Source organism: Gambusia affinis, linkage group LG10 (genome assembly GCF_019740435.1).
Source record: "Gambusia affinis linkage group LG10, SWU_Gaff_1.0, whole genome shotgun sequence".
Lineage (NCBI taxonomy): Eukaryota > Metazoa > Chordata > Actinopteri > Cyprinodontiformes > Poeciliidae > Gambusia > Gambusia affinis.
The window spans coordinates 43,022-69,863 of NC_057877.1; the positions used below are offsets into that span (position 1 = coordinate 43,022).

Here is a 26,842-nt window from a genome sequence, read left to right on the forward strand (position 1 = left end):
TCAATGATAAAACTCCTCAGTTCCCTGTTGAACACAACAAAAGACACCTTTCCATTTGCAGACATTTATATTCCCCTTCTCAATTTCTCCACAAACTTAAATTTCATACACAGACAAAATTTGAACATGATTAACGACGCTATCACATCAACCTGTAACAAATTACACCATCATACAATCACACAGATACTGAACACTGATTTCCATACAGAAAAAGACAACATACATTGGACAAAGGAGACTGGTAGGAAAATTCTCTCACATTGGTGTTGGCAGTTAAACTGTTCCGGCACGCTTGACCCCAGCGATAAGGCCGACTTTTTAGAATGGGGAAAAGACACCATGGAAAATCAAGTTTTGGCTCCACAAATGGAAAAATTGAATATTCAACGGGGCATTCTCAACCTATCACCTACATTCCAATTGGACGAACACCACATTGGACTTCTCTCCAAAGGATTGTCATTCGTGCCTACCTCACACCAGCATCCCAACATTAGAGAACTAAACAAATTTCAAATTCAACAATATCACCGCAGAATTAAATTGGCAGATTTCTTCAAAACCGGAACAACAAACAAACAAACCCCAACCCCCTTCACCGCACCTTCCCAATGGGAACCTCCTATTTACAAAATCAAACCAGAAATTTTGGAATTAATCCAACAAGACAGAATTGGAGTGAGGAAAATTCCCATGGAAAAGGAGAATGACAATCTCACCATGAAGGAGGAAGAGGCCTTAAAACAACTGAAACAACAACACTCTATCATTATAAAACCGGCCGACAAAGGATCCACCATTGTCATAATGGACAAGGAGGATTATAGGACTGAAGCGTTGAGACAACTTCAGGACCCAGAATTTTATAAAGAATTGCAGGCACCCATTTACCCACAAACACAAATTGAAATCAGGTCATTACTTACACAACTTAAGGAATCGAAATTCATCAACAAACAACAACTAACATACTTATTAGGTACACATCCACGAGGCCCAGATATTTTTATCTTCTACCAAAAATACACAAAGAACTGAAAGATTGGACAGTGCCAAATCAAATCCCAAAGGGTAGACCTATCGTCTCAGATTGTGGCAGTGAGTCGTATGGATCCGCGGAACTGATCACACATTACCTGAAACCCCTGGCCATAAAACATCCTAGCTACATTAGAGACACGAGTGACTTCCTACAAAAACTCAGAGGTCATAAGGTTACTGAGAGAACCCTCCTCTTCACAATGGACGTGGAGAGTTTATACACGAACATCGAAACATCCAGGGGCCTGGAAGCAATAAAGGAATGTTTCTCGAGAATCCGGACCCAAACCGTCCGGATGATATTGTCCTTGAGCTTCTCAGGTTGAACCTAGAAAACAACGATTTTAAATTTGACGATTGGTTTCTACAAATTAAAGGCACGGCTATGGGCAAAGGTTCTCACCGGCCTATGCCAATATATATATGGCAAAATGGGAGAGGGAATGCTTCCAAAAATGTACCAAATTACCAGATGCCTATTATAGATATTTGGACGATATCTGGGGAATCTGGAATTATGAATATGCAGATTTGATCAACTTCACCGAAATTCTAAATAACCACCACCCATCAATTAAGGTCAAATTGACCTGTGACCCAAACCAGGTGATTTTCCTGGACACAGTAACATTTAAAGGGGAGAACTTTCAGGATAATGGGACATTGGACACCAAAGTACACTTCAAAAACACAGACTCACACCAACTTTTGCACAGACACAGCTTTCACCCAAAACACACATTTATTGGCATCCTCAAGGCACAGTTAATCAGATTTAACAGGATTTGCTCAAACACGCGGGATAGGGATAGTGCCACACAAACACTTTTTCGGGCACTACGAAAACAGGGCTACACAAGAACAATGCTACAAAGGACAAAGAAAGAGGTTTTTGAAACTGGGACCACACAAAATAAGGAAAACCAAAAAGAGAATGTACACATGATTCCTCTGATTGGACCGTTCTCCAAATTTACACAGAAAGTACACAAAATAATCAAGGAAACTTTGAACAATTACAGAAGGAGCTGCCAGAGGCCCAAAACTGGAGGGTCATCTCAGCGTTCAAAAAAAACCCGAGTCTTAAGGACATATTGGTACATGCCAAATTCAGTCGTGACCGCAGACCGGCACAGATACACCACCTTCCTTTCCTCCGGAGAAACACCAACAGACGCTGGTCCGTCCCAAAAAGAATCACCTGGAGAGACAAAAATGTCGTTTATATAATTTGGTGCAAAACATGCAAAATGCAATACATTGGGGAAACAGGGAACACATTACATAGAAGACTAAGTGCACACAAATCGAACATTAAACACAATAGGAAAACAGAAACAACTATCGTTAAACACTTCCAAATACATGGGGTTGAATCCATTAGGGCCAGACCTATCGCACACAACCCAAATTGGACCAAGAGGGAGAGATGGATTCAGGAACAAATCTGGATTAAAAGATTCGACACAATTGTACCAAGAGGTTTAAATGAAAGGGGTCCATCCAGGACAACTAATTCCTAATTCAAGGATTGGAACTAATTGAATATAGACTTTCACCAATACTTTACCCGAAATTTAATCAACTAAGTTAGATATTGAACCTCATTAGAATGATTGATGGAAATCTTAATTAAGGAAACTTGTAAGATCAACACAACCTCTGAGTTGAAATCTTACTAATCAAAACTAGAATTAAAATTTACTATAATTATTAACCCCAATTTGACCTTTGACCTTTAAACACAATTAATTAATGTTGGAACCTTTTCAGAACCTTTACTTTAAACCTAACCATTAAACCAGATCTTCAATCTCGATATAAGTTTGGACTCTGAATGAAACTTTTAGCTGTAATTCTTAATTCTACTAAAATCCGCAACTTTAAAGTCTACTAATTAATGATTAAAATGGTTTTATTGATTTATTATTTATTCTCTATGACACCTGACCCTAATACATAACTAGTTAAACGTTTAAATCCATCATAATCTTTGATACTAAAACTAACCAATTAAGGGAAGCCTGAAACCTTGTTTATATTTTTAATATTAAACTTGAGTAATTGGGTATTTTTACTTTATCACACCTTTTGACTCCAAATTTAATTCATAAACTCGTATTTTTAAAGCTCAGTATATACCCTAGATCTAAAACACAACCAATTAATTTTGAAACTCACTATAATCTGTATTAAACACAATTAATTTTGATAGTGAATTTTGGAGAAAAATTGTTGACTTGAAATCTAATTAATTAATAGAAAAGTACAAAACTTACCAGGTCCTCCAACCACATAATCTAACTAACTAAGTAATATGTTGAACCTCATGATCTTGGTCCGAAAACATGGCTAACTGATATTTTAAACTCTTCATAACCTCCTATTTTGAACTTAACCAATTAAACTAGGCCTTAAGACTCGCTTTAACTGTTCACTTCAAACCGAGTTGATTAGGATCTTGAACTTTTTTAGGTTTTTCTGACTCTAAAATTAACCAATTTACCTTGTATCTGAGAAGTTCATTATGACCTTTGACCTTAAAAGACAATCAATTAATTTTGAAACTCATTATAAATTTTATTCTAAAACTTAACTTTCTAAGACTTAACTATTTAAATTAGATCTTCAACCTTGATATAAAGGTTGACTCTGAATATAATTTATAGATTGAATTTTTAACTTCACTATAATTTTTAGCCTTAATATGTAACTAATTATTTTAGAAATACTTACTTATGCTATATGACCCTTGACCTTAATACATAACAGTTTGAACCTGGAAATCCATCAAACGCCTGATACTAAATCTAACCAATTACATTCAAACAATAAAAAACTTCCTAGGCCTAAAACTGTAATGGCCAGAACTCAATAATTTAGATCCTTAATTTCACCACACCTGTTGACTCAAAACCTAACCAATTAACTTATTATGTCCCTTGCTCCATAAAAACACACCCAATTAAGTGGATAATTCACTAAAACCTTTATTAAATCCAATTAAGTTTGGCCCTTTTCTTAAGAAATTGCGGACTCTAAATATGTTTAGGTAATCAGAAAATAAAAAACCCCACCATATCCTTTAAATACATAATTTAATTAATTAATTGGTAATTTTAAACCTTACTAAGACCTGGATCCTTTAACACTTTTAGTTGAAAACTTAGAAACACATCATAACCTTGATTCTTAACCTAACCAATTAATCTACTCCTTAGAATCCGCTTTTACTATTAATTTTAAATTTAATGGAATTTGAAGCCTTTGAACTTCAACACACCCCAATCCTCTAATGCTAACCAATTAACTTAGGTTTGAGACTCATTATGACCCTTGACCTTAAAACACAACTAATCAATTTGGGAATTCACTCTTACCTTTATTCTAAACCTAACCAATTGAGTTTGGTTTTGTATCACAGGAACTGTGGATTCTAATCCTAAACCTTCTTTAGTTTTAGTTGTATCTTTAATAGTATTTTTTAAAAAAAATTTTTTAGCTCTAAATTCTGACACAAAAATTATTTTTGTTTTTTGTTTGCTATTATTCACTATTTTTGATTTATTATTTTTTTTATTCCTTTTCTCTATTTAACACAGGATAATACACTCATGGGTGATTTTTGTTGTGATCCCACCAAACAGACAATTTGAGGAATTGCTGACTCTAAATCTAATTTACTAATCGAAAAGTGAAAAGCTTACCATACCCTTTAACTACATAATTAACCATTTAATTTGGATTTTTAATGCCATTATGATCCAGTTCCTTTAAGGTTACCAGGTAAGAATTTGGAAACTCTTCACTACCTGGATTTTTAACTTAACCAATTAAATTAGACTTGAAAATCCACTCTTACTATGGACTCCAAATTTAATGAAACTTGAATTTTTGTACCTCACCATACCCCAATCCTCTAAATATAACTAATTAACTTATGTTTGAAATTCATCATGACCTTTGACCTTAAAACACAACCAATCAATATTGGAACTCACTATAACTCTTATTCTAAACCTAACCAATTGAATTTGGCCTTTTACCACAATATAATTGTGGACTCTATACCATAAATTTTCTTATTTTATTTGAAACTTAATATATTTTTAGTTTTAAATCCTAACCAATTACTTATTTTATTTATGATTATTATTTTTTATTTTATTATTATTAATATATTTCTTTTGTTTGTTATTATGTAGTATTATTATTAGTTTGTATTCTTTTTCTCTATACAGCACATGACAATACACTCATGGTTTAGTTTGGGCTGGTCCCACTAAACAGGCATCCACTTTGCACTTACACAGCACATCACAGATCAGGTTACTTGTTAACCATTGCACATAAACACCTATAAGACAGGGTCCAGTCATTCAGGCTAGCTGTATGATCTCGAGTGAGAGCGCATTACCTTGGATGAACCAAGATGACCGTAGGCCGGATTATGGGCGTAAGAGAGCGGTTCAAACAAGGTTCAAACCACATCCTATATCAGCCAGATCCTCGGTCACCTAGCTTGGATCTCTGGTGTCTTTGGACAAGCACACTGTCTGCACCCACCTACAAACAACAAAACCTATCCATTTTGCACCATAACACCCACAAATTATTAATACTTTTTTATTTACCTTTTTTAAAAAAAATTTTTTTTAAAAAAAGATTATTTTAAGCATTTATATATAGAGATGGTTGATTTATTTATACATTTTTGTATTAGTATTATTATTATTATTACTATTTCCATTTCTATTGATAGCTTATTTTATTAGATTTAATTTATTCATGATGTTTACTGTATATTTTTTAAAAATTTTTTTATATATATGTATGTATATTTCTATGCTTTATATATATGTATGTATATTTCTATTTTTTTATATATATTTTTTTTTATATATAGATAGATATTGTTTCATTATATTCCTTTTTCTATTCTAATTATGAATTTTTTATTGTTTTTACTTAGATTTTTTTAGAAAAAAAATTTTTTTTAGTATTATATGTTTATATACTTATAGTCAAATATGTATATTTGGCAGACATATATATTAAAAGAATTTGTTATATTGTTTTTATATATATTTATATTGGAGAAATTAATTAAAATGAATTGTTTTATTTCTCAATATTACGTCATCACCTGGAGGCTGGGGCGCATGCGCGATCTCTCTCCTCCCCCTCTCTTCTCCTTAACCCCCGGCATTCCATCGAAAGTTCCAGAAGCTTCTTGACCGTTGGTTGACACACAGCTGCAACAAAGAAGAGTGCCGACATTAGAAAATACATTTTGTTTCAAAATAAGTAACAATTTCAGATTTTACGTGAGTAGATACCTACCTTCTGTTACGAAAAGATCGTTTAATAATTTAAAACAAAAAAACTTACGAAAATCAATAATTAAAGAACTACTTTTACCACGTTTCCCAACCGAAATTTTAAGAAAAACTACTAATTGATTATAGAATCCGGCCCGGGACTTGATCAACCCGGGAGGCCACCGTTGAGGAGGGTGTCTGGTGTTTTTCACGGCCGAAACACCCGTTGATCCAGCGGTACACCACTGATGACGGATTCTAAAATTTAGCTTTTTAGATACGTTTTAACATCGGGTCGGTACGGCCGAACCGCTGTTAAAAACGCTAATAAAACATTGATAAAATAGGCTAATTGGAAACATTTCTCTCAAAAATTAAATTATAAATAATTGAAATAATTAAATCCTTGGTAAAATATTAAGGATCAATTCAATTTTTTGAACATACTTATAACTCTGATATCTCTCTCATTTTTGAGATTACTGGGAGGATTGTTTGCATCACTCATGGTTCTTTATTGATTTTAAAAAAAAGGGTTTATTGAATTAAATCTGTTTTAGATTAATTACATTGCTTTTCAATACATGAGTGTAATTTCTTTTGGATGTTCAATTTATCTTGTTTGATGCCTTTATACAGTTGTTGATTTAAGATAAACTTAGACGTTATTTATTTCTGATATTCTTGTGAATAACTTTATGGTTCTGGATCATAACAATTGGTTTTTTGAATCCCTGTAAAAAATATCTATTGAATAAAATCCATAATAAAATATTTAAGTTACCTATATTCTTGATGGTTGTACATAACACTATTCTACGGTGATTCGATTAACAGATTTCATTATTATAAGAAGAATTCATTAACCTTTTTATTGGGATTTATTTAAATATAATTGATTGATTTACAGTTATAATCCTCTATCACTAATAATATATTGAGTCTACTCATTCTTTCAATATTAATACAATCTTATTCAGAAACCTTTGAATAAAGAAATAGAGATTTCTAGGAAGACGAATTTAAAAGCCTGTTTTTTAAAAAAAATAATAAAAAAATAATATAAAAAAAACAGTTATAATCCTTTACACAGATATATCCTTATATATTGGTGTGTATAGATATACATATACATATATAGATTAGAAAGTAACATTGAACTCAAATAAACAATAATTCTATCTTTGAAAAACTAACTCTTGACGAAATTTGGGTAAACAAAAAAATGCCGAACCAAATGGAAAAGCTCAAAAAATGGATTGAACTGGTGGTACAACTAATGTTTATTCTATATAAAAAGATACAACTGAACCAACGCGAGACTGAGGGAGAAAAAGAAATATGGATGGAAATTCAACAATTACCAAGAATACATGTAGAAAAAATATTAAACGAGGCTACCAGAAGAATTCAAAAAAATATAAAAGCAGTAAAACAGAGGACTCTATTCTTGGCGAGGAAAACCATTAAGGATTACTTATCAAAACCACCAAGAAACATTCAGTAAACCACCATCAACCCAACTAAATGTATCAATATCTACAAAAACAAAAAATGTTAAACAAAAAGGAATACGAGAAGAATCTGGGGATTTGCCCTTGGACCCACAAATACCCTCTACTTCTAAAATAACATTAGAGGAGGTTTTAAGAACCTCCCTCAAACCCTTGGGTACACAAACAAAACCTCTCATTCGAACACATAACCATTTTGGGGACAAAATCAAAAATTGGCATCTGACACCAATGAAACCAATTTTAATTATAGGGGATTCAAACCTCAAAAACATACCAACACCGGCCAATACCAACATCCAAATTGACATTTACCCGGGAGCACAATTTAAACATGCAAGGAGCATCATCAGGAACACCAAGCCTTCCAACGGAGTTAAATCGATCATTTTATCTTTTGGCATAAATAATAAGGATCACAATGACCAAACATCAATGATAAAACTCCTCAGTTCCCTGTTGAACACAACAAAAGACACCTTTCCATTTGCAGACATTTATATTCCCCTTCTCAATTTCTCCACAAACTTAAATTTCATACACAGACAAAATTTGAACATGATTAACGACGCTATCACATCAACCTGTAACAAATTACACCATCATACAATCACACAGATACTGAACACTGATTTCCATACAGAAAAAGACAACATACATTGGACAAAGGAGACTGGTAGGAAAATTCTCTCACATTGGTGTTGGCAGTTAAACTGTTCCGGCACGCTTGACCCCAGCGATAAGGCCGACTTTTTAGAATGGGGAAAAGACACCATGGAAAATCAAGTTTTGGCTCCACAAATGGAAAAATTGAATATTCAACGGGGCATTCTCAACCTATCACCTACATTCCAATTGGACGAACACCACATTGGACTTCTCTCCAAAGGATTGTCATTCGTGCCTACCTCACACCAGCATCCCAACATTAGAGAACTAAACAAATTTCAAATTCAACAATATCACCGCAGAATTAAATTGGCAGATTTCTTCAAAACCGGAACAACAAACAAACAAACCCCAACCCCCTTCACCGCACCTTCCCAATGGGAACCTCCTATTTACAAAATCAAACCAGAAATTTTGGAATTAATCCAACAAGACAGAATTGGAGTGAGGAAAATTCCCATGGAAAAGGAGAATGACAATCTCACCATGAAGGAGGAAGAGGCCTTAAAACAACTGAAACAACAACACTCTATCATTATAAAACCGGCCGACAAAGGATCCACCATTGTCATAATGGACAAGGAGGATTATAGGACTGAAGCGTTGAGACAACTTCAGGACCCAGAATTTTATAAAGAATTGCAGGCACCCATTTACCCACAAACACAAATTGAAATCAGGTCATTACTTACACAACTTAAGGAATCGAAATTCATCAACAAACAACAACTAACATACTTATTAGGTACACATCCACCGAGGCCCAGATATTTTTATCTTCTACCAAAAATACACAAAGAACTGAAAGATTGGACAGTGCCAAATCAAATCCCAAAGGGTAGACCTATCGTCTCAGATTGTGGCAGTGAGTCGTATGGATCCGCGGAACTGATCACACATTACCTGAAACCCCTGGCCATAAAACATCCTAGCTACATTAGAGACACGAGTGACTTCCTACAAAAACTCAGAGGTCATAAGGTTACTGAGAGAACCCTCCTCTTCACAATGGACGTGGAGAGTTTATACACGAACATCGAAACATCCAGGGGCCTGGAAGCAATAAAGGAATGTTTCTCGAGAATCCGGACCCAACCCGTCCGGATGATCTGGCCCCTGAGCTTCTCAGGTTGAACCTAGAAAACAACGATTTTAAATTTGACGATTGGTTTCTACAAATTAAAGGCACGGCTATGGGCAAAAGGTTCTCACCGCCTATGCCAATATATATATGGCAAAATGGGAGAGGAATGCTTCCAAAATGTACCAAATTACCAGATGCCTATTATAGATATTTGGACGATATCTGGGGAATCTGGAATTATGAATATGCAGATTTGATCAACTTCACCGAAATTCTAAATAACCACCACCCATCAATTAAGGTCAAATTGACCTGTGACCCAAACCAGGTGATTTTCCTGGACACAGTAACATTTAAAGGGGAGAACTTTCAGGATAATGGGACATTGGACACCAAAGTACACTTCAAAAACACAGACTCACACCAACTTTTGCACAGACACAGCTTTCACCCAAAACACACATTTATTGGCATCCTCAAGGCACAGTTAATCAGATTTAACAGGATTTGCTCAAACACGCGGGATAGGGATAGTGCCACACAAACACTTTTTCGGCACTACGAAAACAGGGCTACACAAGAACAATGCTACAAAGGACAAAGAAAGAGGTTTTTGAAACTGGGACCACACAAAATAAGGAAAACCAAAAAGAGAATGTACACATGATTCCTCTGATTGGACCGTTCTCCAAATTTACACAGAAAGTACACAAAATAATCAAGGGAAACTTTGAACAATTACAGAAGGAGCTGCCAGAGGCCCAAAACTGGAGGGTCATCTCAGCGTTCAAAAAAAACCCGAGTCTTAAGGACATATTGGTACATGCTAAATTCAGTCGTGACCGCAGACCGGCACAGATACACCACCTTCCTTTCCTCCGAGCAGAAACACCAACAGACGCTGGTCCGTCCCAAAAGAATCACCTGGAGAGACAAAATGTTTATATAATTTGGTGCAAAACATGCAAAATGCAATACATTGGGGAAACAGGGAACACATTACATAGAAGACTAAGTGCACACAAATCGAACATTAAACACAATAGGAAAACAGAAACAACTATCGTTAAACACTTCCAAATACATGGGGTTGAATCCATTAGGGCCAGACCTATCGCACAACCCAAATTGGACCAAGAGGGAGAGATGGATTCAGGAACAAATCTGGATTAAAAGATTCGACACAATTGTACCAAGAGGTTTAAATGAAAGGGGTCCATCCAGGACAACTAATTCCTAATTCAAGGATTGGAACTAATTGAATATAGACTTTCACCAATACTTTACCCGAAATTTAATCAACTAAGTTAGATATTGAACCTCATTAGAATGATTGATGGAAATCTTAATTAAGGAAACTTGTAAGATCAACACAACCTCTGAGTTGAAATCTTACTAATCAAAACTAGAATTAAAATTTACTATAATTATTAACCCCAATTTGACCTTTGACCTTTAAACACAATTAATTAATGTTGGAACCTTTTCAGAACCTTTACTTTAAACCTAACCATTAAACCAGATCTTCAATCTCGATATAAGTTTGGACTCTGAATGAAACTTTTAGCTGTAATTCTTAATTCTACTAAAATCCGCAACTTTAAAGTCTACTAATTAATGATTAAAATGGTTTTATTGATTTATTATTTATTCTCTATGACACCTGACCCTAATACATAACTAGTTAAACGTTTAAATCCATCATAATCTTTGATACTAAAACTAACCAATTAAGGGAAGCCTGAAACCTTGTTTATATTTTTAATATTAAACTTGAGTAATTGGGTATTTTTACTTTATCACACCTTTTGACTCCAAATTTAATTCATAAACTCGTATTTTAAAGCTCAGTATATACCCTAGATCTAAAACACAACCAATTAATTTTGAAACTCACTATAATCTGTATTAAACACAATTAATTTTGATAGTGAATTTTGGAGAAAAATTGTTGACTTGAAATCTAATTAATTAATAGAAAAGTACAAAACTTACCAGGTCCTCCAACCACATAATCTAACTAACTAAGTAATATGTTGAACCTCATGATCTTGGTCCGAAAACATGGCTAACTGATATTTTAAACTCTTCATAACCTCCTATTTTGAACTTAACCAATTAAACTAGGCCTTAAGACTCGCTTTAACTGTTCACTTCAAACCGAGTTGATTAGGATCTTGAACTTTTTTAGGTTTTTTCTGACTCTAAAATTAACCAATTTACCTTGTATCTGAGAAGTTCATTATGACCTTTGACCTTAAAAGACAATCAATTAATTTTGAAACTCATTATAAATTTTATTCTAAAACTTAACTTTCTAAGACTTAACTATTTAAATTAGATCTTCAACCTTGATATAAAGGTTGACTCTGAATATAATTTATAGATTGAATTTTAACTTCACTATAATTTTTAGCCTTAATATGTAACTAATTATTTTAGAAATACTTACTTATGCTATATGACCCTTGACCTTAATACATAACAGTTTGAACCTGGAAATCCATCGAAACGTCTGATACTAAATCTAACCAATTACATTCAAACAATAAAAAACTTCCTAGGCCTAAAACTGTAATGGCCAGAACTCAATAATTTAGATCCTTAATTTCACCACACCTGTTGACTCAAAACCTAACCAATTAACTTATTATGTCCCTTGCTCCATAAAAACACACCCAATTAAGTGGATAATTCACTAAAACCTTTATTAAATCCAATTAAGTTTGGCCCTTTTCTTAAGAAATTGCGGACTCTAAATATGTTTAGGTAATCAGAAAATAAAAAACCCCACCATATCCTTTAAATACATAATTTAATTAATTAATTGGTAATTTTAAACCTTACTAAGACCTGGATCCTTTAACACTTTTAGTTGAAAACTTAGAAACACATCATAACCTTGATTCTTAACCTAACCAATTAATCTACTCCTTAGAATCCGCTTTTACTATTAATTTTAAATTTAATGGAATTTGAAGCCTTTGAACTTCAACACACCCCAATCCTCTAATGCTAACCAATTAACTTAGGTTTGAGACTCATTATGACCCTTGACCTTAAAACACAACTAATCAATTTGGGAATTCACTCTTACCTTTATTCTAAACCTAACCAATTGAGTTTGGTTTTGTATCACAGGGGAACTGTGGATTCTAATCCTAAACCTTCTTTAGTTTTAGTTGTATCTTTAATAGTATTTTTTAAAAAATTTTTTAGCTCTAAATTCTGACACAAAAATTATTTTTGTTTTTTGTTTGCTATTATTCACTATTTTTGATTTATTATTTTTTTTATTCCTTTTCTCTATTTAACACAGGATAATACACTCATGGGTGATTTTTGTTGTGATCCCACCAAACAGACAATTTGAGGAATTGCTGACTCTAAATCTAATTTACTAATCGAAAAGTGAAAAGCTTACCATACCCTTTAACTACATAATTAACCATTTAATTTGGATTTTTAATGCCATTATGATCCAGTTCCTTTAAGGTTACCAGGTAAGAATTTGGAAACTCTTCACTACCTGGATTTTTAACTTAACCAATTAAATTAGACTTGAAAATCCACTCTTACTATGGACTCCAAATTTAATGAAACTTGAATTTTTGTACCTCACCATACCCCAATCCTCTAAATATAACTAATTAACTTATGTTTGAAATTCATCATGACCTTTGACCTTAAAACACAACCAATCAATATTGGAACTCACTATAACTCTTATTCTAAACCTAACCAATTGAATTTGGCCTTTTACCACAATATAATTGTGGACTCTATACCATAAATTTTCTTATTTTATTTGAAACTTAATATATTTTTAGTTTTAAATCCTAACCAATTACTTATTTTATTTATGATTATTATTTTTTATTTTATTATTATTAATATATTTCTTTTGTTTGTTATTATGTAGTATTATTATTAGTTTGTATTCTTTTTCTCTATACAGCACATGACAATACACTCATGGTTTAGTTTGGGCTGGTCCCACTAAACAGGCATCCACTTTGCACTTACACAGCACATCACAGATCAGGTTACTTGTTAACCATTGCACATAAACACCTATAAGACAGGGTCCAGTCATTCAGGCTAGCTGTATGATCTCGAGTGAGAGCGATTACCTTGGATGAACCAAGATGACCGTAGGCCGGATTATGGGCGTAAGAGAGCGGTTCAAACAAGGTTCAAACCACATCCTATATCAGCCAGATCCTCGGTCACCTAGCTTGGATCTCTGGTGTCTTTGGACAAGCACACTGTCTGCACCCACCTACAAACAACAAAACCTATCCATTTTGCACCATAACACCCACAAATTATTAATACTTTTTTATTTACCTTTTTTAAAAAAAATTTTTTTTAAAAAAAGATTATTTTAAGCATTTATATATAGAGATGGTTGATTTATTTATACATTTTTGTATTAGTATTATTATTATTATTACTATTTCCATTTCTATTGATAGCTTATTTTATTAGATTTAATTTATTCATGATGTTTACTGTATATTTTTTTAAAAAAAATTTTTTTATATATATGTATGTATATTTCTATGCTTTATATATATGTATGTATATTTCTATTTTTTTATATATATTTTTTTTTATATATAGATAGATATTGTTTCATTATATTCCTTTTTCTATTCTAATTATGAATTTTTTATTGTTTTTACTTAGATTTTTTTAGAAAAAAATTTTTTTAGTATTATATGTTTATATACTTATAGTCAAATATGTATATTTGGCAGACATATATATTAAAAGAATTTGTTATATTGTTTTTATATATATTTATATTGGAGAAATTAATTAAAATGAATTGTTTTATTTCTCAATATTACGTCATCACCTGGAGGCTGGTATGCGCGATCTCTCTCCCCCTCTCTTCTCCTTAACCCCCGGCATTCCATCGAAAGTTCCAGAAGCTTCTTGACCGTTGGTTGACACACAGCTGCAACAAAGAAGAGTGCCGACATTAGAAAATACATTTTGTTTCAAAATAAGTAACAATTTCAGATTTTACGTAGATACCTACCTTCTGTTACGAAAAGATCGTTTAATAATTTAAAACAAAAAAACTTACGAAAATCAATAATTAAAGAACTACTTTTACCACGTTTCCCAACCGAAATTTTAAGAAAAACTACTAATTGATTATAGAATCCGGCCCGGGACTTGATCAACCCGGAGGCCACCGTTGAGGAGGGTGTCTGGTGTTTTTCACGGCCGAAACACCCGTTGATCCAGCGGTACACCACTGATGACGGATTCTAAAATTTAGCTTTTTAGATACGTTTTAACATCGGGTCGGTACGGCCGAACCGCTGTTAAAACGCTAATAAAACATTGATAAAATAGGCTAATTGGAAACATTTCTCTCAAAAATTAAATTATAAATAATTGAAATAATTAAATCCTTGGTAAAATATTAAGGATCAATTCAATTTTTTGAACATACTTATAACTCTGATATCTCTCTCATTTTTGAGATTACTGGGAGGATTGTTTGCATCACTCATGGTTCTTTATTGATTTTAAAAAAAAGGGTTTATTGAATTAAATCTGTTTTAGATTAATTACATTGCTTTTCAATACATGAGTGTAATTTCTTTTGGATGTTCAATTTATCTTGTTTGATGCCTTTATACAGTTGTTGATTTAAGATAAACTTAGACGTTATTTATTTCTGATATTCTTGTGAATAACTTTATGGTTCTGGATCATAACAATTGGTTTTTTGAATCCCTGTAAAAAATATCTATTGAATAAAATCCATAATAAAATATTTAAGTTACCTATATTCTTGATGGTTGTACATAACACTATTCTACGGTGATTCGATTAACAGATTTCATTATTATAAGAAGAATTCATTAACCTTTTTATTGGGATTTATTTAAATATAATTGATTGATTTACAGTTATAATCCTCTATCACTAATAATATATTGAGTCTACTCATTCTTTCAATATTAATACAATCTTATTCAGAAACCTTTGAATAAAGAAATAGAGATTTCTAGGAAGAATTTAAAAGCCTGTTTTTTAAAAAAAATAATAAAAAAATATAAAAAAAACAGTTATAATCCTTTACACAGATATATCCTTATATATTGGTGTGTATAGATATACATATACATATATAGATTAGAAAGTAACATTGAACTCAAATAAACAATAATTCTATCTTTGAAAAACTAACTCTTGACGAAATTTGGGTAAACAAAAAAATGCCGAACCAAATGGAAAAGCTCAAAAAATGGATTGAACTGGTGGTACAACTAATGTTTATTCTATATAAAAAGATACAACTGAACCAACGCGAGACTGAGGGAGAAAAAGAAATATGGATGGAAATTCAACAATTACCAAGAATACATGTAGAAAAAATATTAAACGAGGCTACCAGAAGAATTCAAAAAAATATAAAAGCAGTAAAACAGAGGACTCTATTCTTGGCGAGGAAAACCATTAAGGATTACTTATCAAAACCACCAAGAAACATTCGTAAACCACCATCAACCCAACTAAATGTATCAATATCTACAAAAACAAAAAATGTTAAACAAAAAGGAATACGAGAAGAATCTGGGGATTTGCCCTTGGACCCACAAATACCCTCTACTTCTAAAATAACATTAGAGGAGGTTTTAAGAACCTCCCTCAAACCCTTGGGTACACAAACAAAACCTCTCATTCGAACACATAACCATTTTGGGGACAAAATCAAAAATTGGCATCTGACACCAATGAAACCAATTTTAATTATAGGGGATTCAAACCTCAAAAACATACCAACACCGGCCAATACCAACATCCAAATTGACATTTACCCGGGAGCACAATTTAAACATGCAAGGAGCATCATCAGGAACACCAAGCCTTCCAACGGAGTTAAATCGATCATTTTATCTTTTGGCATAAATAATAAGGATCACAATGACCAAACATCAATGATAAAACTCCTCAGTTCCCTGTTGAACACAACAAAGACACCTTTCCATTTGCAGACATTTATATTCCCCTTCTCAATTTCTCCACAAACTTAAATTTCATACACAGACAAAATTTGAACATGATTAACGACGCTATCACATCAACCTGTAACAAATTACACCATCATACAATCACACAGATACTGAACACTGATTTCCATACAGAAAAAGACAACATACATTGGACAAAGGAGACTGGTAGGAAAATTCTCTCACATTGGTGTTGGCAGTTAAACTGTTCCGGCACGCTTGACCCCAGCGATAAGGCCGACTTTTTAGAATGGGGAAAAGACACCATGGAAAATCAAGTTTTGGCTCCACAAATGGAAAAATTGAATATTCAACGGGGCATTCTCAACCTATCACCTACATTCCAATTGGACGAACACCACATTGGACTTCTCTCCAAAGGATTGTCATTCGTGCCTACCTCACACCAGCATCCCAACATTAGAGAACTAAACAAATTTCAAATTCAACAATATCACCGCAGAATTAAATTGGCAGATTTCTTCAAAACCGGAACAACAAACAAACAAACCCCAACCCCCTTCACCGCACCTTCCCAATGGGAACCTCCTATTTACAAAATCAAACCAGAAATTTTGGAATTAATCCAACAAGACAGAATTGGAGTGAGGAAAATTCCCATGGAAAAGGAGAATGACAATCTCACCATGAAGGAGGAAGAGGCCTTAAAACAACTGAAACAACAACACTCTATCATTATAAAACCGGCCGACAAAGGATCCACCATTGTCATAATGGACAAGGAGGATTATAGGACTGAAGCGTTGAGACAACTTCAGGACCCAGAATTTTATAAAGAATTGCAGGCACCCATTTACCCACAAACACAAATTGAAATCAGGTCATTACTTACACAACTTAAGGAATCGAAATTCATCAACAAACAACAACTAACATACTTATTAGGTACACATCCACCGAGGCCCAGATATTTTTATCTTCTACCAAAAATACACAAAGAACTGAAAGATTGGACAGTGCCAAATCAAATCCCAAAGGGTAGACCTATCGTCTCAGATTGTGGCAGTGAGTCGTATGGATCCGCGGAACTGATCACACATTACCTGAAACCCCTGGCCATAAAACATCCTAGCTACATTAGAGACACGAGTGACTTCCTACAAAAACTCAGAGGTCATAAGGTTACTGAGAGAACCCTCCTCTTCACAATGGACGTGGAGAGTTTATACACGAACATCGAAACATCCAGGGGCCTGGAAGCAATAAAGGAATGTTTCCTCGAGAATCCGGACCCAAACCGTCCGGATGATATTGTCCTTGAGCTTCTCAGGTTGAACCTAGAAAACAACGATTTTAAATTTGACGACGATTGGTTTCTACAAATTAAAGGCACGGCTATGGGCAAAAGGTTCTCACCGGCCTATGCCAATATATATATGGCAAAATGGGAGAGGGAATGCTTCCAAAAATGTACCAAATTACCAGATGCCTATTATAGATATTTGGACGATATCTGGGGAATCTGGAATTATGAATATGCAGATTTGATCAACTTCACCGAAATTCTAAATAACCACCACCCATCAATTAAGGTCAAATTGACCTGTGACCCAAACCAGGTGATTTTCCTGGACACAGTAACATTTAAAGGGGAGAACTTTCAGGATAATGGGACATTGGACACCAAAGTACACTTCAAAAACACAGACTCACACCAACTTTTGCACAGACACAGCTTTCACCCAAAACACACATTTATTGGCATCCTCAAGGCACAGTTAATCAGATTTAACAGGATTTGCTCAAACACGCGGGATAGGGATAGTGCCACACAAACACTTTTTCGGGCACTACGAAAACAGGGCTACACAAGAACAATGCTACAAAGGACAAAGAAAGAGGTTTTTGAAACTGGGACCACACAAAATAAGGAAAACCAAAAAGAGAATGTACACATGATTCCTCTGATTGGACCGTTCTCCAAATTTACACAGAAAGTACACAAAATAATCAAGGGAAACTTTGAACAATTACAGAAGGAGCTGCCAGAGGCCCAAAACTGGAGGGTCATCTCAGCGTTCAAAAAAAACCCGAGTCTTAAGGACATATTGGTACATGCCAAATTCAGTCGTGACCGCAGACCGGCACAGATACACCACCTTCCTTTCCTCCGGAGCAGAAACACCAACAGACGCTGGTCCGTCCCAAAAAGAATCACCTGGAGAGACAAAAATGTCGTTTATATAATTTGGTGCAAAACATGCAAAATGCAATACATTGGGGAAACAGGGAACACATTACATAGAAGACTAAGTGCACACAAATCGAACATTAAACACAATAGGAAAACAGAAACAACTATCGTTAAACACTTCCAAATACATGGGGTTGAATCCATTAGGGCCAGACCTATCGCACACAACCCAAATTGGACCAAGAGGGAGAGATGGATTCAGGAACAAATCTGGATTAAAAGATTCGACACAATTGTACCAAGAGGTTTAAATGAAAGGGTCCATCCAGGACAACTAATTCCTAATTCAAGGATTGGAACTAATTGAATATAGACTTTCACCAATACTTTACCCGAAATTTAATCAACTAAGTTAGATATTGAACCTCATTAGAATGATTGATGGAAATCTTAATTAAGGAAACTTGTAAGATCAACACAACCTCTGAGTTGAAATCTTACTAATCAAAACTAGAATTAAAATTTACTATAATTATTAACCCCAATTTGACCTTTGACCTTTAAACACAATTAATTAATGTTGGAACCTTTTCAGAACCTTTACTTTAAACCTAACCATTAAACCAGATCTTCAATCTCGATATAAGTTTGGACTCTGAATGAAACTTTTAGCTGTAATTCTTAATTCTACTAAAATCCGCAACTTTAAAGTCTACTAATTAATGATTAAAATGGTTTTATTGATTTATTATTTATTCTCTATGACACCTGACCCTAATACATAACTAGTTAAACGTTTAAATCCATCATAATCTTTGATACTAAAACTAACCAATTAAGGGAAGCCTGAAACCTTGTTTATATTTTTAATATTAAACTTGAGTAATTGGGTATTTTTACTTTATCACACCTTTTGACTCCAAATTTAATTCATAAACTCGTATTTTTAAAGCTCAGTATATACCCTAGATCTAAAACACAACCAATTAATTTTGAAACTCACTATAATCTGTATTAAACACAATTAATTTTGATAGTGAATTTTGGAGAAAAATTGTTGACTTGAAATCTAATTAATTAATAGAAAAGTACAAAACTTACCAGGTCCTCCAACCACATAATCTAACTAACTAAGTAATATGTTGAACCTCATGATCTTGGTCCGAAAACATGGCTAACTGATATTTTAAACTCTTCATAACCTCCTATTTTGAACTTAACCAATTAAACTAGGCCTTAAGACTCGCTTTAACTGTTCACTTCAAACCGAGTTGATTAGGATCTTGAACTTTTTTAGGTTTTTTCTGACTCTAAAATTAACCAATTTACCTTGTATCTGAGAAGTTCATTATGACCTTTGACCTTAAAAGACAATCAATTAATTTTGAAACTCATTATAAATTTTATTCTAAAACTTAACTTTCTAAGACTTAACTATTTAAATTAGATCTTCAACCTTGATATAAAGGTTGACTCTGAATATAATTTATAGATTGAATTTTTAACTTCACTATAATTTTTAGCCTTAATATGTAACTAATTATTTTAGAAATACTTACTTATGCTATATGACCCTTGACCTTAATACATAACAGTTTGAACCTGGAAATCCATCGAAACGTCTGATACTAAATCTAACCAATTACATTCAAACAAAAAAACTTCCTAGGCCTAAAACTGTAATGGCCAGAACTCAATAATTTAGATCCTTAATTTCACCACACCTGTTGACTCAAAACCTAACCAATTAACTTATTATGTCCCTTGCTCCATAAAAACACACCCAATTAAGTGGATAATTCACTAAAACCTTTATTAAATCCAATTAAGTTTGGCCCTTTTCTTAAGAAATTATGGACTCTAAATATGTTTAGGTAATCAGAAAATAAAAACCCCACCATATCCTTTAAATACATAATTTAATTAATTAATTGGTAATTTTAAACCTTACTAAGACCTGGATCCTTTAACACTTTTAGTTGAAAACTTAGAAACACATCATAACCTTGATTCTTAACCTAACCAATTAATCTACTCCTTAGAATCCGCTTTTACTATTAATTTTAAATTTAATGGAATTTGAAGCCTTTGAACTTCAACACACCCCAATCCTCTAATGCTAACCAATTAACTTAGGTTTGAGACTCATTATGACCCTTGACCTTAAAACACAACTAATCAATTTGGGAATTCACTCTTACCTTTATTCTAAACCTAACCAATTGAGTTTGGTTTTGTATCACAGGAACTGTGGATTCTAATCCTAAACCTTCTTTAGTTTTAGTTGTATCTTTAATAGTATTTTTTAAAAATTTTTAGCTCTAAATTCTGACACAAAATTATTTTGTTTTTTGTTTGCTATTATTCACTATTTTTGATTTATTATTTTTTTATTCCTTTTCTCTATTTAACACAGGATAATACACTCATGGGTGATTTTGTTGTGATCCCACCAAACAGACAATTTGAGGAATTGCTGACTCTAAATCTAATTTACTAATCGAAAAGTGAAAAGCTTACCATACCCTTTAACTACATAATTAACCATTTAATTTGGATTTTTAATGCCATTATGATCCAGTTCCTTTAAGGTTACCAGGTAAGAATTTGGAAACTCTTCACTACCTGGATTTTTAACTTAACCAATTAAATTAGACTTGAAAATCCACTCTTACTATGGACTCCAAATTTAATGAAACTTGAATTTTTGTACCTCACCATACCCCAATCCTCTAAATATAACTAATTAACTTATGTTTGAAATTCATCATGACCTTTGACCTTAAAACACAACCAATCAATATTGGAACTCACTATAACTCTTATTCTAAACCTAACCAATTGAATTTGGCCTTTTACCACAATATAATTGTGGACTCTATACCATAAATTTTCTTATTTTATTTGAAACTTAATATATTTTTAGTTTTAAATCCTAACCAATTACTTATTTTATTTATGATTATTATTTTTATTTTATTATTATTAATATATTTCTTTTGTTTGTTATTATGTAGTATTATTATTAGTTTGTATTCTTTTTCTCTATACAGCACATGACAATACACTCATGGTTTAGTTTGGGCTGGTCCCACTAAACAGGCATCCACTTTGCACTTACACAGCACATCACAGATCAGGTTACTTGTTAACCATTGCACATAAACACCTATAAGACAGGGTCCAGTCATTCAGGCTAGCTGTATGATCTCGAGTGAGAGCGCATTACCTTGGATGAACCAAGATGACCGTAGGCCGGATTATGGGCGTAAGAGAGCGGTTCAAACAAGGTTCAAACCACATCCTATATCAGCCAGATCCTCGGTCACCTAGCTTGGATCTCTGGTGTCTTTGGACAAGCACACTGTCTGCACCCACCTACAAACAACAAAACCTATCCATTTTGCACCATAACACCCACAAATTATTAATACTTTTTTATTTACCTTTTTTAAAAAAAATTTTTTTTAAAAAAAGATTATTTTAAGCATTTATATATAGAGATGGTTGATTTATTTATACATTTTTGTATTAGTATTATTATTATTATTACTATTTCCATTTCTATTGATAGCTTATTTTATTAGATTTAATTTATTCATGATGTTTACTGTATATTTTTTTAAAAAAATTTTTTTATATATATGTATGTATATTTCTATGCTTTATATATATGTATGTATATTTCTATTTTTTTATATATTTTTTTTTATATATAGATAGATATTGTTTCATTATATTCCTTTTTCTATTCTAATTATGAATTTTTTATTGTTTTTACTTAGATTTTTTTAGAAAAAAATTTTTTTTAGTATTATATGTTTATATACTTATAGTCAAATATGTATATTTGGCAGACATATATATTAAAAGAATTTGTTATATTGTTTTTATATATATTTATATTGGAGAAATTAATTAAAATGAATTGTTTTATTTCTCAATATTACGTCATCACCTGGAGGCTGGGGCGCATGCGCGATCTCTCTCCTCCCCCTCTCTTCTCCTTAACCCCCGGCATTCCATCGAAAGTTCCAGAAGCTTCTTGACCGTTGGTTGACACACAGCTGCAACAAAGAAGAGTGCCGACATTAGAAAATACATTTTGTTTCAAAATAAGTAACAATTTCAGATTTTACGTGAGTAGATACCTACCTTCTGTTACGAAAAGATCGTTTAATAATTTAAAACAAAAAAACTTACGAAAATCAATAATTAAAGAACTACTTTTACCACGTTTCCCAACCGAAATTTTAAGAAAAACTACTAATTGATTATAGAATCCGGCCCGGGACTTGATCAACCCGGGAGGCCACCGTTGAGGAGGGTGTCTGGTGTTTTTCACGGCCGAAACACCCGTTGATCCAGCGGTACACCACTGATGACGGATTCTAAAATTTAGCTTTTTAGATACGTTTTAACATCGGGTCGGTACGGCCGAACCGCTGTTAAAAACGCTAATAAAACATTGATAAAATAGGCTAATTGGAAACATTTCTCTCAAAAATTAAATTATAAATAATTGAAATAATTAAATCCTTGGTAAAATATTAAGGATCAATTCAATTTTTTGAACATACTTATAACTCTGATATCTCTCTCATTTTTGAGATTACTGGGAGGATTGTTTGCATCACTCATGGTTCTTTATTGATTTTAAAAAAAAGGGTTTATTGAATTAAATCTGTTTTAGATTAATTACATTGCTTTTCAATACATGAGTGTAATTTCTTTTGGATGTTCAATTTATCTTGTTTGATGCCTTTATACAGTTGTTGATTTAAGATAAACTTAGACGTTATTTATTTCTGATATTCTTGTGAATAACTTTATGGTTCTGGATCATAACAATTGGTTTTTTGAATCCCTGTAAAAAATATCTATTGAATAAAATCCATAATAAAATATTTAAGTTACCTATATTCTTGATGGTTGTACATAACACTATTCTACGGTGATTCGATTAACAGATTTCATTATTATAAGAAGAATTCATTAACCTTTTTATTGGGATTTATTTAAATATAATTGATTGATTTACAGTTATAATCCTCTATCACTAATAATATATTGAGTCTACTCATTCTTTCAATATTAATACAATCTTATTCAGAAACCTTTGAATAAAGAAATAGAGATTTCTAGGAAGACGAATTTAAAAGCCTGTTTTTTAAAAAAAATAATAAAAAAATAATATAAAAAAAACAGTTATAATCCTTTACACAGATATATCCTTATATATTGGTGTGTATAGATATACATATACATATATAGATTAGAAAGTAACATTGAACTCAAATAAACAATAATTCTATCTTTGAAAAACTAACTCTTGACGAAATTTGGGTAAACAAAAAAATGCCGAACCAAATGGAAAAGCTCAAAAAATGGATTGAACTGGTGGTACAACTAATGTTTATTCTATATAAAAAGATACAACTGAACCAACGCGAGACTGAGGGAGAAAAGAAATATGGATGGAAATTCAACAATTACCAAGAATACATGTAGAAAAAATATTAAACGAGGCTACCAGAAGAATTCAAAAAAATATAAAAGCAGTAAAACAGAGGACTCTATTCTTGGCGAGGAAAACCATTAAGGATTACTTATCAAAACCACCAAGAAACATTCGTAAACCACCATCAACCCAACTAAATGTATCAATATCTACAAAACAAAAAATGTTAAACAAAAAGGAATACGAGAAGAATCTGGGGATTTGCCCTTGGACCCACAAATACCCTCTACTTCTAAAATAACATTAGAGGAGGTTTTAAGAACCTCCCTCAAACCCTTGGGTACACAAACAAAACCTCTCATTCGAACACATAACCATTTTGGGGACAAAATCAAAAATTGGCATCTGACACCAATGAAACCAATTTTAATTATAGGGATTCAAACCTCAAAACATACCAACACCGGCCAATACCAACATCCAAATTGACATTTACCCGGGAGCACAATTTAAACATGCAAGGAGCATCATCAGGAACACCAAGCCTTCCAACGGAGTTAAATCGATCATTTTATCTTTTGGCATAAATAATAAGGATCACAATGACCAAACATCAATGATAAAACTCCTCAGTTCCCTGTTGAACACAACAAAAGACACCTTTCCATTTGCAGACATTTATATTCCCCTTCTCAATTTCTCCACAAACTTAAATTTCATACACAGACAAAATTTGAACATGATTAACGACGCTATCACATCAACCTGTAACAAATTACACCATCATACAATCACACAGATACTGAACACTGATTTCCATACAGAAAAAGACAACATACATTGGACAAAGGAGACTGGTAGGAAAATTCTCTCACATTGGTGTTGGCAGTTAAACTGTTCCGGCACGCTTGACCCCAGCGATAAGGCCGACTTTTTAGAATGGGGAAAAGACACCATGGAAAATCAAGTTTTGGCTCCACAAATGGAAAAATTGAATATTCAACGGGGCATTCTCAACCTATCACCTACATTCCAATTGGACGAACACCACATTGGACTTCTCTCCAAAGGATTGTCATTCGTGCCTACCTCACACCAGCATCCCAACATTAGAGAACTAAACAAATTTCAAATTCAACAATATCACCGCAGAATTAAATTGGCAGATTTCTTCAAAACCGAACAACAAACAAACAAACCCCAACCCCTTCACGCACCTTCCCAATGGGAACCTCCTATTTACAAAATCAAACCAGAAATTTTGGAATTAATCCAACAAGACAGAATTGGAGTGAGGAAAATTCCCATGGAAAAGGAGAATGACAATCTCACCATGAAGGAGGAAGAGGCCTTAAAACAACTGAAACAACAACACTCTATCATTATAAAACCGACAAAGGATCCACCATTGTCATAATGGACAAGGAGGATTATAGGACTGAAGCGTTGAGACAACTTCAGGACCCAGAATTTTATAAAGAATTGCAGGCACCCATTTACCCACAAACACAAATTGAAATCAGGTCATTACTTACACAACTTAAGGAATCGAAATTCATCAACAAACAACAACTAACATACTTATTAGGTACACATCCACCGAGGCCCAGATATTTTTATCTTCTACCAAAAATACACAAAGAACTGAAAGATTGGACAGTGCCAAATCAAATCCCAAAGGGTAGACCTATCGTCTCAGATTGTGGCAGTGAGTCGTATGGATCCATGAACTGATCACACATTACCTGAAACCCCTGGCCATAAAACATCCTAGCTACATTAGAGACACGGACTTCCTACAAAAACTCAGAGGTCATAAGGTTACTGAGAGAACCCTCCTCTTCACAATGGACGTGGAGAGTTTATACACGAACATCGAAACATCCAGGGGCCTGGAAGCAATAAAGGAATGTTTCTCGAGAATCCGGACCCAAACCGTCCGGATGATATTGTCCTTGAGCTTCTCAGGTTGAACCTAGAAAACAACGATTTTAAATTTGACGATTTATTGGTTTCTACAAATTAAAGGCACGGCTATGGGCAAAAGGTTCTCACCGGCCTATGCCAATATATATATGGCAAAATGGGAGAGGAATGCTTCCAAAATGTACCAAATTACCAGATGCCTATTATAGATATTTGGACGATATCTGGGGAATCTGGAATTATGAATATGCAGATTTGATCAACTTCACCGAAATTCTAAATAACCACCACCCATCAATTAAGGTCAAATTGACCTGTGACCCAAACCAGGTGATTTTCCTGGACACAGTAACATTTAAAGGGAGAACTTTCAGGATAATGGGACATTGGACACCAAAGTACACTTCAAAAACACAGACTCACACCAACTTTTGCACAGACACAGCTTTCACCCAAAACACACATTTATTGGCATCCTCAAGGCACAGTTAATCAGATTTAACAGGATTTGCTCAAACACGCGGATAGGGATAGTGCCACACAAACACTTTTTCGGGCACTACGAAAAACAGGGCTACACAAGAACAATGCTACAAAGGACAAAGAAAGAGGTTTTTGAAACTGGGAC

At 33.3% G+C, this 26,842-nt stretch overlaps 1 protein-coding gene across 1 annotated transcript in view; it reads right to left on the minus strand.

Annotated features, from left to right (window-relative positions):
- Positions 1 to 1,210: 1,210 nt before the first annotated feature.
- Positions 1,211 to 26,842, minus strand: part of LOC122838343 — a 38,413-nt gene continuing 12,781 nt past the window's right edge. Inside the window, exons 3-8 of the mRNA XM_044128918.1 lie at positions 22,786 to 22,894; positions 18,793 to 18,851; positions 14,497 to 14,598; positions 6,388 to 6,390; positions 6,191 to 6,299; positions 1,211 to 1,372 (exon numbers count right to left, since the gene is read on the minus strand). Coding sequence (XP_043984853.1) covers positions 1,211 to 1,372; positions 6,191 to 6,299; positions 6,388 to 6,390; positions 14,497 to 14,598; positions 18,793 to 18,851; positions 22,786 to 22,894 — 544 coding nt within the window. The remainder of the gene's footprint in view (positions 1,373 to 6,190; positions 6,300 to 6,387; positions 6,391 to 14,496; positions 14,599 to 18,792; positions 18,852 to 22,785; positions 22,895 to 26,842) is intronic.